Source organism: Rhinoderma darwinii, chromosome 5 (assembly GCF_050947455.1).
Source record: "Rhinoderma darwinii isolate aRhiDar2 chromosome 5, aRhiDar2.hap1, whole genome shotgun sequence".
Taxonomy (NCBI): Eukaryota; Metazoa; Chordata; class Amphibia; order Anura; family Rhinodermatidae; genus Rhinoderma; species Rhinoderma darwinii.
In genome coordinates this window covers 296,931,424-296,948,720 of record NC_134691.1, presented here as the reverse complement: position 1 = coordinate 296,948,720, position 17,297 = coordinate 296,931,424, and the positions used below count along the sequence as shown (strand labels likewise).

General features: G+C 39.6%; 1 protein-coding gene across 1 annotated transcript in view; it reads right to left on the bottom strand.

The window, feature by feature from the left end:
- DNAH11 (dynein axonemal heavy chain 11) overlaps positions 1-17,297 on the bottom strand; it is a 228,068-nt gene that overhangs the window by 73,994 nt on the left and 136,777 nt on the right. The window contains exons 56-57 of the mRNA XM_075827324.1: positions 13,819-13,980; positions 12-245 (exon numbers count right to left, since the gene is read on the bottom strand). Of these exons, the coding sequence (XP_075683439.1) occupies positions 12-245; positions 13,819-13,980 (396 nt within the window). The remainder of the gene's footprint in view (positions 1-11; positions 246-13,818; positions 13,981-17,297) is intronic.

The window sequence follows — 17,297 nt, the reverse complement described above, 5'->3', positions numbered from 1 at the left end:
GTGTAGATTACCTGTGATGCTGTTGTTTTCAGCTTTTGCAAACCATTCTCTAAATGTTCCATTTTCTGAGTTAATTCTTTCCTTTGTCTGTCCAGCAGATTTTTATATAAATTTATCTGCTCCAGGAAACTCTTTGGAGTGGTGTAATTATATCGTTTTTCATTTTGATGGTATTTAGAACTGATTTCATTGACACTTGTGTGTACATATGCCATAAATTGACAGATTGACTCCTTCACATTTCCCTGGATAAAAAGAAAAAAAAAAAAAAAAGTGTAAGTAACTTAAAACAAACACACACAACAATTGCCTTTCCGTTAATAATAACTAATGCAATAAGGAATAAATTAAACTCTTTAAAACAATGGTATTTCGTTCACTGAACAAGACTGGCTACTCGCTAAGTGGTAAAAATGGCACTCAAGTGACAAAGTAACATTAAATTAGAAAGCCTTTTGAATAAAAGTATTCCCTTATTTTATTGTTTATGATATCATCCCAAAGTGGAATCCCAGTTGAGCTTTAAAATATGACATTTGAGAAGCCACCCCGCCTGGGATCCACTGTTGCCATTTATTTCCATCCGTGTTGGCTGCCTGTCCACTTCTTAGCTTCGCTCAATTAAGCAACAGCTATCATCAATTACCACTACAGCTTAGCTAATTGGTAGTCTAAACTGTATAGTAAGTCAGAAACACACCTTCGGTCTCTTCAGTGGCTCAGTGCTACTATTTCCCTTATGCTTTACACTGCAGCTCTGTGTACTCAGATTGGCTTCTCACCAGAAATTCAGTACTTTATTTCCCTTATAGCAAAGACAGGATGCCAATAAACAACTAAACCAACATTAAGAAAAAGAAGGCTATCAAGTAATTGTCACTGACGTACAGAGCCAAATGAGCATTAGTAAGGGGAGGGCAGAGGGTGCGATATACCACTGTAGGGTTAACCAGCCTCTTTTAAATGACTATGAAATTCATCACATTCATATCAAGCAAATTGTGTCATAGCCATAGAGGTTTGAGATATTACAGTTGCATCTAAGCCCCTACACTTGAGTGCACAAAGCCCCTCTGCCATACAGCATGGTGCATACAAACGCAGGTAGGATAAGATGATAACATAATTCTCAGTTATATAAGTACCAAAAATGTTATCTCCCAATGTTCCAAATGATACATTATAAGACATACGGTGACATACAATCATAAACTAGGAAATCACTGAATCCTAGTTTTACTATATCCTCCCATAAAGCATCAGTAGACGCTATGCAAACAAATATGTTCATACACCGCATTTGCTTTACTATGCAGATTTTTGCTGCATATCTTGATAAAAAGGCAAAAGAAAATTTGTGGAGTTTCTACACAAAAAAAACAATCACTGTAAAAATCAGTGTTAAAAAAAACCACGTGAAAATACCCTAAATGGGTATTCCCAACGTGGACATTTATAGCATATCCCACCTCTGGGACCTGCATCTATGATGAGAATGGTCCCCTGTTCCATATGGTGAGGCGACCGCCATATCCACATGAAGAATGTGCATGGATCTCTCTGTTAGTTTATATGGGAGTTACGGAAACAGCCGAGTACACTTACTGCACCTGTACAGATGCGCGGCCGCCTCTCCGCCATAAATGAATGAGTTGAATGCCTGACCCTTCACATGTGTTGCATTCCATTCAGTTGACTGAACTAAAGACAGTTTGAAAGAAATTAGAAAAGAACACTTCATCCTAAGAACATATGGATGGTCACTAAAAATAAGGTAAGGAGCCTTTGTCTTTTTAGTTCTTCATCCTCCACCGTTGTGTATCACTTAATGGGGTTAATAATCCCAATGCTGGTTTGTAATGACTCGCATACAATCAGAATACTTGAGATATTGGTTTTACCTTTATTAATTTTATTTAATCTCTGCTTGACCTTGCTATGATGGCACATGCTGGCAGTGGTGGGTGATTTGTCTTCATAAGTCATGGCTAATTTGCAGTTCAGCAATGTTCCTATTAAAAGTCCCATTGAGTCTGAATCTGTAGTCTTTGAAGGCAACAAAATACTGTATAGTAGATTAACAAAGGAGTTTGGTTACCTGTAGGTATGACCGCAAAATAATTTGAAAAAAACCCCACTCTAATTATACTTGACAGCTCCAATTTGTATTGAACGATAATAGGGACCCTATAGAGGTCCATGGGGCTTTACTCTACCTACGAATGCCTTTGATTCCATAGGGAATCTGCATGTAATCTGAGAAATAAATATGATGATATTGCTCCCAGGTGAGAATAGCTTCATACAGGATAGGCACCCAACAAAACATAGTATGGTGGTACATAAAGTCCCTTACGATCCTCTAGTACAGAGCCGGACATGTGCCGCCATACAAGCTCTCTGCTGTGTGAATGAGATCTTATATCTGCAATATCCATTTTACCTTCACTGATATACAAATTACTTTGCTCCTGTGAACCTACTACCTCATCAATTTAACACTTATTTATGGGTTTATTTACAAGATTAACCCTCTACAATTAATCAGAGAAAGCCTGGAGATCAATTAATAAGAATTAAATAAGGTACACCTAGTGCAGTGAAAGTTACACATAATTTACCAAAACGCTGTCAATAATCGCTCCAACTTCAGATGTATTAGCAAATGGTATTGGAGTGTTTAATGATATAGTTGAATGATTAAATATCTTTAAGCGATTAAGCTGGGGAAGCTTTTTAATTGCCTGGTTTCAACTTTAATATTTCCTATTAGAAAAACTAGGATATTATTGATATTTAATCCATGTGTATTCTACCTGTCTGCCTCTAAAAAGTCTCTAATAATTTATCTATGATGACAAAAAACAACTATGAATTTATATCATGTTGGTCTAGATATTGTAAGCTCAACCATAAAAAAAAGAAGGGGTTGGCATTTAGTAAATTATAAAGTACATGTTTTCAGTTACCTACTGAATTTAGATATTGTATTACAATGCAGAGCAAACAAGTGATGTCCTAAAAAATTTTGTGACATTATCTTTTTTGAATTTTTGGAAAAATAAGGAATGAGAAAAATTTGCTCAAGGCTAATTATGGGGATAGTAAACTGCTGAGGGACCAGTATAACTTCATGACCAATTATTTTGATTAGTGTCCTTTATTTAAATGAGCTGTGGATAGCCCATAGCTGAAGGGCACATGCTTACAGTGCAACTCCAGGTAAACATAAAAGTGAAAAACTCCCTTTAAATAATGAGGGAAACGCAATCCCATACGGAGCTGATCAGCTCATCCTGGAGGTCGGATTCCTAAGGATAGGCCATCAATAATAAATTCTTCGAGAACCCCTTTAACTTGAGGCGAACATGTTTTGTAACATGCAGGAGCAATGCATATGCACAGCAAAAGGGCAGACTTTTTGAGCTTACATGAAGGAGTCAAAACAGTCCATCTTTATTGATGACAAGTTGAACAACTTCCCACTCCAATGTACTGTAAGCAATTGGTTACCTTATATTATAATAATGCATACATCAAAGTGATCACTTCAAATAATACCAACTCTGTGCTGTGTCACAATAATATACAATCTCCAATTTATCATATTTACAATTCCAATTTATTTTATTTATTTAATATAATTTACAAAATTTATTTAAAAGTGACAGACGCTGAGTCCAGCTATATTTATATATTCACGCTCCCCCCACCCTCCGACACTTTTCACCCTATGCACAGTAATAATAAGAAAAGTCAGCGACTGGAGGGGAAGGGGCGTGAATTTATTAATATTCCTGGATTAATGCTATCGGCGCTGGTCGCACTCTGTAAGTACAGTATAAGATCTAAATACTCCTAAACGACTTAATATAACTAATAAGTGACATCATGCGGAAATCAGCGTATCGGTCACTTCTTTATGCTGCGCTCAGACAGGGCAAAATAAAAATGTGACAGATCTGCTAATTTACTTGGAAATTAGACTTAGAACATAAATGTAGAAGCTGATATACAACAGCAATACCTGCAAAAACGTAAAAAAAATATTGTACAATTATTCTATCCATAAAGCGCAGTAGAAGATGACATGATGTATATCTGGAGACTGCAGAGATAGGAAATGGTCTTCAAGTAAAGATGGAAATGCCCCTCGATAAGTTGTCATGAAGCAGTAAAATAACTATTGTTGTAATGTAAGGCTTAACAAAGTGGCACAGCATGGGAGACATGTCAAGCCACGGAGCAGCTGGTTGTAATTCATGCTGCTTTTGCAGAAAACACTAATCGTTGTAGACCAGGATTCTTTGATGATTGGCCTCCTTTGCATTTGCAATTTGTCACTTTCTCTCATGATAAGGTCAGCAGTGACAGCACTTCCTGACTTTAACAGCTGTGGCTTCTGAAACGGACATTGTGCAAATACTAATTGCAGTAATTTCATTAGCATAAATTATTTATTCTGCCAATCCGTTATATACTATGTTGTTCCTTTTCTGTATCTGCTGGTTTTATAATATACGATAATACACAAGAAAATTCTGATAACTCGAATCAATGCTTTCAACTCTTTTAAAATAGATAAAACAAATAAAAATCTATAAGATATAATAGAAATAATAAGGAAATTCCCAAATTATTTTCAAAGAAATCACGTTAGATTCTAAGCACCAAATTTGTCTACAAGCGAGCACTTGAACCATCTTAATAGATTTTAGGGGGACCGGTCTGCTCTCCTGACACGTCTGTTTTACTAAATACCTGCATTCCCCATAAATTAATAACTCTGGAGCATATTTTCTTAGAACTCTGCATTGTGCAATTCCTCTATTATTCCTTCTGGAAATTTATTGATAAAATTGATAACGGAGTGTTACCATTTCCCTTGTCAATAGGGTGTGTCCCTACACAGACTGACACTGTCCAATTAGCGATGAGAGTATCAAAGTATTTAGGGACACATCCAAATGATATTTCCAGGAGGAATAATAGAGGAAGAACACAATGCAGATTTCTAAGAAAAGCTGCTCCATCATTGCTATTTCTTAGGGAATAAAAGTATTTACTAAAACAAGTATGTCAAGAGAGGTGACAGGTCTTCTTTACAATTTGGAAAGAAATTTGGAATGAAATTTGTACATAGAGACCTGAGATGTGCGCCACATTTATTTTCATTGATTTCAACATGTGTCCTGCAATATCTAAATTTCCCTGAAGCACTGATCATAAGATCAGCTCTAGTGGATACTGCAGTATGAGGGCTCTTGGACCTCTGTGACCAACGCATCACATGGGGCCTGCAGTGTGAGAAGGGGTAGTGTCCAAAATGAAAACCCTTTTTAAAAATAGTTATCGAGGGAATTGTTTCTATTGAGTCATTATCCTCTCCAATTTTATTTTTCTTATTACACTTGTTTATTTACATACCTTATATATACACACACACATGCACATATCTGTCTATAATAGAAATACCAGTAAGATTACATCCATATGCTGAAAGCGGTCTATATACACTGTTTCCGTAAGTCCCATACTAGTGAATGGCAGTTACGGAAACAGTGTAGCACGCGAGCTACGCTGTTTTCATCTTCATGGTCTGGAATCACACGAGTCAGCAGGAGCACAGAGCGGATGAACGGGGTTTAGGGGGCCCCATTCAAGAGATAGGTGGGGGTCCCAGAGGTGGGACCAGTATTTGACATTTATGGCATATCATGTGGATATGTCATAAATGTCCCTGTTAGTAAAACCCCTTTAAATTGCACATATAACTAGACGCTTGGAGATGTGTTTTTACACTTTTAGAGTTAAACTGTACCTGAAAACACTTCACTGTGGATTTAATTATCATATAGCAGATTCTGGACAGCATACATACAATGAATTATAGTAATCGTGATAACGATCGAAAATAGCAGCTATTTCACATAAAATTCATCCTAACTGTGTTTTAAGTTGCAGGTGCTTGGCAAATAAATACTGTGTCACGCTGCATAACAACTGAAACCATTACAGCCTACAAATGAGTTTAAAACCAATTAAAACAAAAAGTTTAAAGATTTCATTCATATAATAAAAACCTTTGTTAATAGGGAACATTGTGATATATTTGAGCCCACATTTTCAGTTAGGTTCATTCAGTCCATACTATAATTTTTGGACAAAAAAAATTAATTCTATTATTCTTATAACCCGGTTTTAAAATCTGGACAATGGTTCATATAATGTCAAATATCTGTCAATTATTCCATAACGAAGGGAACAAAACACACTCATAAAGCAGATGTATGTGTAAAGTTTAGATTTCACAAGTAGAAGGCACTGCATTATGGTTAGAAGCCACATAAATATTGTGTGTCAGTAATTGAAACGGTGTTCCTGTGACACTTGTGTATTCTTGTTGTCTACTTCCTTCTTGGATCTACGGATGCCATAGTACAGCATTTTATATATACCTTAAATTAATTTACTAATGTTTTAATTATGTAGCAGAGCTGAATTGGTCAGATGTAGGAGGCGGACACAATTCATTGTGATATCATGATATATTATCATGAGATGGGAATAAAGGCCCTTTTACATGGGCCAATTATCGGGCAAACGAGCGTTCATATGAATGCTTGTTCCCGATCAATGCCCTGTGTAAATGATCAGCAAAAGAACGAGCAAAGGGTCGTTCATCGGCTTGCCTGCTTGTTTATACAGCATTAAATAATATTGTTGTCAGCAGCACAGCTCCCTGTGTAAACATGGAGCTGTGATGCTGACATAATGGAAAGGCATTGGGATGAGCGATCGTAGTAATGATCGCTCGTCCCCATACATAACCAATCATTGTTCCTTGTGAAATAAGCAAACAAGCGCCGATCAATGTTTTCATGACCCATATCAGGCCATGTAATAGGACCTTACGTCGTTGCCAGACCCCTCTGCCAGGAGCTTATCTCCCGTAAGAACAAAGGATCGGGCATGTTGAAATTCAACATGCCTGATCCTTATTTCCACTCACATCTGCTTTCGGAGTCAAGAGGTTCCCACGCACTAGATCGTCGGTGATCCTGCCAAAATTGGTGGGTTCAGCCATGTTTTGTCTAATATGTATGGTAACCTTTAGTTTAGAATATTTTTTATGGAGTGGTAATGCAGATATAGATGTATTTCTATCTAAGGTTACATTCACACCTCTGTCATAAGTGAGATTTTCATATATGGACAGTGACGTCGGCAGCAGTGCTGGAGTCCCCAGGCAGAGCATCAGTTGATGCTCTGCTCGGGAAGTCCAGTGATAGGAAACCCCTGAAGTCACTGACCAAATGCCGGGAGCAGTGCTGGAGTCCCGAGCAAAGCGCTAGCTGATGCTCTGCTCGGGGACTCCAGCAATAAGCAATGTGACTGCCCCTTGCAGTCATGCCATTGATAACACGCCAACACGAACAGCACAGGAAGAAAACCCTCAGTCACGTGGGGCCGTGTCAGCACGTCATCAATATTAGAAAAGCTCCAGGACTTCTGGAAACAATTTACCGGGTTTCAACGGCACCATTTAGTACCGAGAAATTTATTATAGTACATTAGTAAGTGACTTATTTTAACATAAAAATATGAATGCAAAGCAATTTTTGACATTTTGGTCCCCTGGAAAACCCCTTTAAGTCTCCCGTACGGAGCCATATTAAACAGCTGTGATTAACACAGATGGGAGTAAAGGCCCTGGCAGCAAGTGCTTACAATTTACTAGGGAAGGGGAAAGGAGACAGAAGTAGGGTCGAAGCTATTTATCTTGTAGTGTAGTGGTGTCAGGGTTATAGTAGTTGTAATATTTACTAAAATGGGTTTTCATGTTGCTTTTGAAGGTTTCCATTGTAAGAGAGTTTGAGGTGTTTTGGGTAGCAAGTTCCAGAGGCATGGGTGATGCATGGGAGAAATCCTGAATGCAATGATGTGAGGAGCAGACAAGAGGGGAGCAGAGAAGGTGGTCTTGTGGGGACCAGAAATTACGTGTGGGGAGGTATTCGGCTGGGTTCACACAGAGTTTTTCGCAGGAGGAAAATCTGCCTCAAAATTCCGTTTGGAAGTTTGAGGCAGATTTTCCTCTGCCTGCACGCCGATTTTCGCTGTGTTTTTCGCCCGTGGCCATTGAGCGCCGCAGGCATAAAATGCCGCGAAATACGCTTTCTCTGCCTCCCATTGATGTCAATGGGAGGTCAGAGGTGTAAACACCCGAAGATAGGGCAGGTCTCTTCTTTTTCCCGCGAGACGGTTTTTCCGCTCGCGGGAAAAAACGCCTCCGCCTCTCATTAAAATCAATGGGAGGCATTTTCAGCCGTTTTTTGCCGCGTTTTCTGACGCGGTATCAGCGTAAAAAAACTCTGTCGGAACTCCCCCTTAGGAGATTAGTGCAGAGATTAATGGAGGAGACAGGTTGTGCATTGCCTTGTATGTCAAGGTTAGTATTTTGAAATGAATTTGCTGGGCAATGTGTAGCCATTGAAGGGATTGGCAGAGGCAGTAGAGGAATCAGGGAAGAGGTAGATTAACTGGGCAGTAAAGTTGAGGATGGATTGGAGGGGCGCAAGAGTGTTAGATAGTAGGCTACAGAGAAGCATGTTGCAGTAGTCTAGGCGGGAGATAATGAGGAAGGGGCGAATTAGATAAATATTTTTGAGGTGGAAGCTGCAGGGGGTGGTAAGGTTTTGGATTGTAGTCACGCTCAGCAATGTCTTCATAGCACGGCAGACCGGCCATTATTTGTACATCCATTTTCTCAGACATATCTTTATATACATGTAGCTGAGCTTTCTATTCCAAGCAGCAGTGCTTTGTTTATACATGGCTTATTATTATTGGCATGTTGTCTTGTACAGCTCCCCAGTGGCTATCAGCTAACACTCCTGGGAGTCACAGCATGTTCTGTCAATAGGTGACATGTTGCAAAGCATGTAGAAGAGAAAGCAAAGTAAAGCTCTTGATCACAAACTGCTTTACACATATACGGAAATGTAATTTCACTATTGCCTTCAGGCAGACCCACAAAATGTGAAAAACGCCAAAAGGACATCAGTTTTTGACACTTAAGAGAATTCTTTCCTTTAACCCCTTAAGGACATGACTAATTTTGGCCTCCTTTAGGCCCTTTTATTTTCTTCGCTTTGCATCCAGGCGCTCATTACTTTTTTATTTTTTGTTGGACATAGCTGAATGGGACTGTATGTTATTTTTAATGGATGCATTGTACTTTATGTAGATGCAATTATTTGGTACATTTACATTATTGTTTAATTAATATTCTTTTTTATTTTGGAAAAAATGCAGGAAAAAAAAGCAGTTATCCTGCAGTTTTTTTTGTTTTTTTTTATGGCATGCAACGATCATAAAGGACACTATACATTTTTTGTGCAGGTTGTTAAGATTTTTAATTATTATTTTATAACTTTAATTTACTGGCATATATCTATATGCCAGTACCCGGTGTACTGATAGGTATTCCCTAGCAACCTGTGTACTAAGTATGCCCTAACAGGAAATATAGGCAGACAGCCCTGGGGTCCTTCAATAGGCCCTGTGCTGTCTGTCCACATAAGGTATGTCTCTTGATTGTGTCACAGTGATTCCCTGTGATGCGATCATCCAGGGATCCTCCTTCTCATCTGCGATCAGCTGTTATCGTGGCATTAAAAGGATTAATTGCAGGGATCAGTGGTTTCTCTGGTGTCCGAGGGGGGCTGCGGCTGTGGATTACAGTCGTTGCCCCACTCCTGATCGCACGGGCACACTTGCTGGGCCCAAGCGATCAGAATGACATGTATGCTTGTCAAGATGCAGCAACGTTCTGCCGCTCATAACGAGCATACAAGTCATGTGTCCACCAGTTAAAAGGCATGTATCAGAAAATCAGGTTCTTATAAGCATTTTTATTTTATTTTATGTGGGTTTTTTTTTATGGTACATTTCCTGTTTTCTGCTGCTCATTTGACACCCACTTTTTAAAAAGAAGCTTGCATTGCGATCAGTTGATCGATGTGTATCAGTATTATCTAACCAACTCTATATTAATGCCCATAGGTTTGAAAAACACACAGGGAACTATGAAGGTTTTTTTTTTTAAATAAATAAATAAAATTAATAAATAATTTGGATTGAAAATATAGAATTCACACAATTATTATGAATCTTTTCTTACATTTTAAAACCACTTTTTTTTTTACACTTGATCACGATCTAGTCGCTGATGGTTAATATTATTCTATTAAACAATAGGTACAATATAATCCAATATGCAGTATTGGTATGCAGCAAAATACAGTATCAATACTCATAAGGGTAAACATGTCATACAGATAAAGAGTACACACAATAAAAGAATGAGGATGTAATGTAAGGAAAAGAAAAGGCAGCAAAAGTATATATAAGCCATGTCAAATACTGGTTCATTGAGTTGGGGCAGTGTCCAGTACCAAAGTAGATCTGTGGTCTCTAAATCTAACGGGGGAATACAACAAGGTGAACCAAACCATGCGCCTACACTTTCTTAAACTAAGAACACCCTCTATTCTTACCATTTTTTGTTCATAAGAAATTATCATATTCTCCAGAGACCTCTATTTGGAAATGGTAGGGGACCTCTGGGCTATACACCCGATTACAATCATGTTCTTTACCAGGATGAGAGTTTCCTTAAGGAAAATGCGGGATTAATGGGCCCAAAGTTCTTCCTGCAGTATGCCAAACAAAAAGACCTCTGGGATAAAGGGAACAGGGGTGTAGCACCTCTGAAAGGGCCAAGGCAAACACATTTTTTTGTTTACAAAAATGGTTTATGTACATTATTTACTTCCCTGCAATTCTTCTTACTCTTTTCCATCCTTCTTTTCCTTTCTATACTTCTTAGGCCCTCCATTCAAATCTCTGCCTTATGTTTAGCGTGCATGCCAGGAGAGAGCTTAACGTACACTAAACGTGTTCATAGAGCTCCAATAGACCAACGAGTGTCATTTTGGCCTCCGTCAGGCTGGTATATGTAGGCATACTTTTCTTTTTTTTTTTTTATGTTTTTTCAAGTTTATTGAATTTTTGTATATCAAAGAACAGAAGTAGACTGGTCATGCAGGACCAACAAAGAAAGGGAAGTATAACTTGTGTATCAGGACTATAACATTCCATTGTACAGGAACCTAAGCACACGAAGTCAGGAGATAACGGTGAGCAATTGACATGTAATCAGAGTGCGCAATCAGTAAGAAAATAGTAAAACACTTTTTTTTATAATGGGAGCCTGGGTAGGAATAATTCTGCAGACAGATTCCCTTTCAGGAGGATTTCCACCCAAAACGTAACACATGCCATATAATAGAAAATAACAGTAGATATTAAATAATTGTATTTGTCTTATTTTTTAAAAGATATTGGCAACTTTCTGTTTGGTTGTGGCAGCCATGTTTGCATTGTGACAATAGTCATATTGGTTGTCACTTTTGAATTAGCTTCTCCGCAGCTTTGTATTTTGCCATGGTGACAAAACGATAGTTTGTTGTCAGTTTGTGAGGAGCTAAGGGGTATTCTTATATTGGGCATTTATGTCATATACACAGGATATGCCATAAAAGCCTTATAGGTGTGGCTCCCACCTCTGAGACCCTCACTGTAACGTCCGTGGTCGCTGACCACGAACTCCTTCCATCCAGTCGACGCCCTTGTCTCCAGAGATGTCTGCATATGCGGTTATCCTGTTCCACAGTGACCACCAGGGTGCGCTTGTGAGCTCAGTCCAGACTTAAGGACCCAAAGCGCGCACAGGTGGGAGATTGAGCTGATTGCTCCAGGAGCATCCTGGGCCATAAGAAGGGTTGTGCCTCTCCCTGCAATGCCTGAGCATTGTTGTCGTTATCCTAGTATGTCTTTGCAAATGGTCTCCTAGTGTTCCCCAGTGTTTCCCGTTCCTGCTACCTATAACCTGTATCCCGTGCTATCCTGGTCAAGTACCGTATTGAGCTGAAGTCGTGCTGTGCTGTATAGCATGCCTGTTTTGCTACACCACGCCTGGAGCCTGCCTGCTGCCTAGTCCCAGCCGAGCCTGTCTTGCTACTGTCTGAGCTACCACAGGTACACTATAGGAACTATAGACTGTGACCTGTGTCCTGTTGGCCAGCTGCCATACCGTCAAGGTCTGTATGGCCCAGTGGGTCCACGTACCCAATGTGACACTCACCTATTGGCAGAATGGGGTTCATGTGACCCCATACCTCAATTCACAGGGGTGGCTTTCACCATTGAATTTAATAGAGAGGTGGCTGCACTTGTTCGTGACCCTCTCTATTGTGATCAATGGGAGTTTTAAAAAATGAGCCAAGTGCTGCTCGCTCAGCTCTTTTCCCACCCATCAGGCATTTACCACATATCCTGTAAATATGTGTTGGGAATACAACTTCAAATACTAATAAAAAAATATTATTATACTGCTATACATCATATACCGTATGATAAACTACTAGAGTAACTAAAAAACTATTGATTATTTTACTACAGTCAATTCTTAAACGCTTATTCCTATCTCAGAAAGTGATGGTATCTCCCTTAGATATGCCAGCACTTTCTTATCAGTGGGGGGTCAGATATTCCATCCCTTTAATGAGATGGAAAACCCAACAGTAATACTGTATGCCCACAAACTGAAAAGATCCAGCGCTCAAATGGACAATTTCTATACACCCATGGCATGTTGGCTACCTGAGTGGCATTTAATGAGCTGTGAAAACAGCATAACTCACAGATGGTTTATAGATTACTAATCCCTATAGCAAAGGTGCCCACATTACAGACAATAAATTATCTTATATTTGGATTAATCACCTCAAAATAGGTCAGATGAACAACATAATATTAGAATATGAACATACATTATAACAATACCTTTCTCAAAACCATCTAACCTAGTTTTTCCAATAGGATTTGGAAATTATAGTACTCCGATATTTAGACTATCATCAATTTATTGGTCATTAATTTTAATTTCTCATTGTTCGATGATAACTTTGCACATAGTTTATAGTGGGCCTAGCATGGATGCAGGATGCTTTATTATATATAACCAGCACTTATTTTAGGAGCCTGAAAGGTCTTTAATAGACATCAATAGAGGGCAATTGGCTACCTCGCTCCTGGAGCTTCACTAGTTCTGAAGTACTGTAATATCTGACCTGAGAAGGTTGCATTGGTCATATATATTTTTTCTTCAGGTTCTAGTTTGGGGCTTCTTTGTTCGATAATAAATGCGGTTATCTGGTAACCAAGTCCATCTGTAAAATATTCTCTTAAAATTCTAATGGCTGTGTGCAGAGATTGCTAAACACAATACTGTGGTACTATAGGACCCGTGCAGCAGAGCTACCAATTGAAAAAATGAGTAGTATAATCTCTGAAGTAGACCATGCGGTCCAATAAACCAAATAGATGAAGAGAAAAGTAGCAGCATTCCGCTTTCATGTATAAACTTAATAGCGTCAAAATAATGTGCTGTAGAGCAGAGCGATCAGTCGCAATGTGTGAACTACAGTCCCACCCACAGTAAGTTGCTCCGTAGTGTAAACAATGGGGTCAACACAATGGGGTAGCTTGTATTTCCTTTTTAATTTCAACACAGTTCTTTATTTAATTGTTGCATACCAGAAAAAAAGCATGTTAAAACTGGAGTACCCCTTTAGGTTTTCAATACAGCTTACATCACTAAAAACAAACATTATCAATTCGATGCTTCCTATAAGTGAAAGCTATTTTAGAAATCACACTTCACTGTTCTACTGTTGAATTAGAATTCTTTACCTCAATACCCTCCGTATCTTGAATGAACCTCCTGCTGACAGACTGCAAGGCCTCCTGTGGCCACTCATGGAACCAGTCAATAGCTGTGCAGTTAACTATAGCTGGGAACTTCCGAGCTCGAACTCGCAGGGTGGAACCAACTGGAGAGAAACATAAAATGACCTGAAAGAAGAAAGAATCTTAAGCAACAATGACAAGACACACTCAACTACTCAGCAATGGAGGAATGAATTGTTACCGTGACGGACTTCACTGAACACCTAATTTTATGTGTAATTTATAGGCAACTTTAAATATTTTTACTGTACCTAGTGGTATGTTGTTTTTTGTTTCTATCAGGAAAGCGATAGAATAACTAACCAAGCCTATAAGGCATGAAAGAATGATATAACAAGAACAGTGAGGCGTGACCAAGGAAAAACATGTATTTATGTGTGATATGTGTTGATCTTTTCCATTTTTTGTTTTGGGGTAAAAAATAAAATAAAAAATTGAAAAAAAATAACAGAGGAAATGCACAATTTACCGTTCTATGAAAAGATGCTCCAGAATTATTATTTAGTGGGAAATACAATTATTAGAAATGTCATTAGAGGTGACGGGTCCCTTTTGACAAATAATATTTGATATACATCTCTGTCACTCTGGCTTTAATTTTACACATTTTTGCTATATTTATAGTTAGTATGGTTGGGAAAAAAAGACAAGTCCATCAAGTTCAACCAGGGGATGGGAGAGGATGTGAATAAAGGTAAGGGGTAGGGATAAATAAACCCATAAGGAATGAGCCAATCTGCCCTGAAAAGGAAATATTTTCTTCCTGATCCCGAGTGGCAATCAGACAAAAGCATTGAAATTGTCTCAGCCTTTCTTGAAGCCATCAACTGTTTCCGCTTGAGGTAGCCATTTCCACAGATTAACAGCGGTTATGCTACATTCACAAGTAGCCAAATTGCTGCAGATTCTTCTTCCGGATTTGTGGATGGAAAATCCACAGAGGATTACAGTAGCAGCAAAGTAGATGTGATTTAAACAAGTCTCATCTACACGCTGTGGAGATTTTGAATGGAAATTGTCCTGAGGTGCGGATTTTCTAATACACATGTCTATTTCTCTGTAACGGATATTAACAGCAAACTTCACTCCTTTCAATGAAAGGTTTGAAATCCGCTACGAATGGCGCAGCAAATTTTCAGCGAAATCTGCAGGTGTATTTTTCCTGCTACGCGTGAGCGTAGCCTTAAACAGTATAAAAGACTTGTTGCCTATGGAGATTGAACCGTTTTCTCTCCAGACGGAGGGAGTGTCCCATTGTCTTTTAAGGGGATTTTACCTGGTACAGCTCTTCACCATATTTTTGACATGGGTCATTAATTGACAAGCCTGTGGATAAGTGCACTCCCTTCCCCGCAGTGAGAAGGAGCTTGAATGGAGTGCAGTACTTGGCTTTTTTTTGTCATTACCATGGATTTGGAAAGAAGGGCAGTGCCCATGCCTTCCTCAATATGGTGAAGTGAGGAGGAACAGGGGTTCTGGACCCCGTTCTTGCGATGGTGGGTGTCCTAGCAGTGGGGCCCCAGCGATCAGACAATTATCACCTATCCAGGACATGCTTTCTATGAACCACTGCCCAGAACTGAACTGCATATTCCAGATGAGGCTTTGTAAAGTGGTAACATTATATCGTTGTCCTGCTAGTCCTCTTTTAAAGGGACAGTGTCAGGATTATTATTTTTTTCTTAATTTATGTGTTTTTATTTAATAAAATATTATATTAACTTTATTTAATTTTTCACACACAAAGTTTTTTTATTAACACTTTCCTACTTTACTGGGGCTGCCATGTTTTATGTCATCTGTGTATATTTCTCTTAACAACACATACACAGATGGAATATGACAGCACAATGCATAGGACACAATGAACGGCTCCTGTCCATTGCCTCTGCCATCTGGCTCTGTACTGCGCAGCCGCAGTTCAGAGCCACACAGCAGAGAAGCTGTTTTGTAGGGAGATAGCAGGTGCCATTATGAAGACCGGCTGCAGTGCAGGTAAGGTGTGTGTGTCTCTGTCTGTCCCTCTCTCTCTCTCACAGACCCTCTCTCTCTCATAGACCCCCTGGTGCTCCCCCACACCTGTTGTAACTGTGTGTGTGTGTGTGTGTGTGTGTGTGTGTGTGTGTGTGTGTGTCTGTATGTAGCAGTGCTGAGTGTGTGTAGCAGTGCTGAGTGTGTGTGTGTGTGTGTGTGTGTGTGTGTGTGTGTGTGCAGCAGAGCTGTGTCTGTATGTAGCAGTGCTGAGTATGTGTGTGTAGCAGTGCTGTGTGTGTGTGCAGCAGAGCTGTGTGTGTGTCTGTATGTAACAGTGCTGTGTGTGTGTGTGTGTGTGCAGCAGAGCTGAGTGTTTGTCTGTATGTAGCAGTGCTAGGTGTGTGTGTGTCTGTGTGTAGCAGAGCTGTGTGTGTGCGCTCGCGCAGCAGTGCTGTGTGTGCGCTCGCGCAGCAGTGCTGTGTGTGCGCTCGCGCAGCAGTGCTGTGTGTGTGTGTACTGTGCGCAGCAGAGCTGTGTCCTATTTTTGTGCAGCGGAGTATGCACGGGCGCCGCTGATCCTTCATAGCCGCTTATCAGCTGTTTTGAAGAATCAGCGGCGAGCACACCCCACCACCACACACACACAAATCCCCCCAAACATGCAAAATCAAGCGTTTTTTTAATGCGGTTTTGGCACGTAAAATGCGCAAAAAAACGTGTCAAGTACACGCCATGTGAGCCTGTCAACTGAAAAGTCATTCACTTCACTTTCATCATTCTAAGGGTATGTTCACACGCAGTGTTTTCAGCCGGTTTTCGGGCCTTAAACGTCCCAAAAGACGGCTGAAAATTCGGAAGCAGAACGCCTACAACCATCTGCCCATTGGTTTCAATGGAAAATACGGCGTTCTGTTCCGACGGGGCGTTTTTTACATGGCCATTTACCAAAAACGGCACGTAAAAAGACGCCCGCCAAAAAAAAGTGCATATCACTTCTTGGGACGTTTTTGAAGCTGTTTTTCATGGACTCTATAGAAAAACAGCTCCAAAAACGGCCGTAAAAAACGCCGCCAAAAACACAAGTTTGATTAAAAAATGGCTGAAAATCAGGAGCGGTTTTCCCTTTGTTTAGTAAGCGTATGAACATACTCATAGCCTTTTGGTTTGTCCTATAGCTTCTGCCAGCTGCCATTTGTACAATCACACCCAAAATGGCAGCCGGACACTGCTTAGCAATTTGAAGACACCTTTTCCTGGCTTCCCTCCCACATTTACGGCAGCTGTGAGTCAGGTTGCTTTGCCTTACTCACCTTGCTGTAATTCTGGGAAGTGCTCCCTCTGGTGGCCAACATAGGAAACACATGTCAAATTATTATTTAATTTTTAATACTTTCCACCATGTGGAAGAAGAAAAAAAATACAGCAAAAAACGTAAAAAATAATAGAAA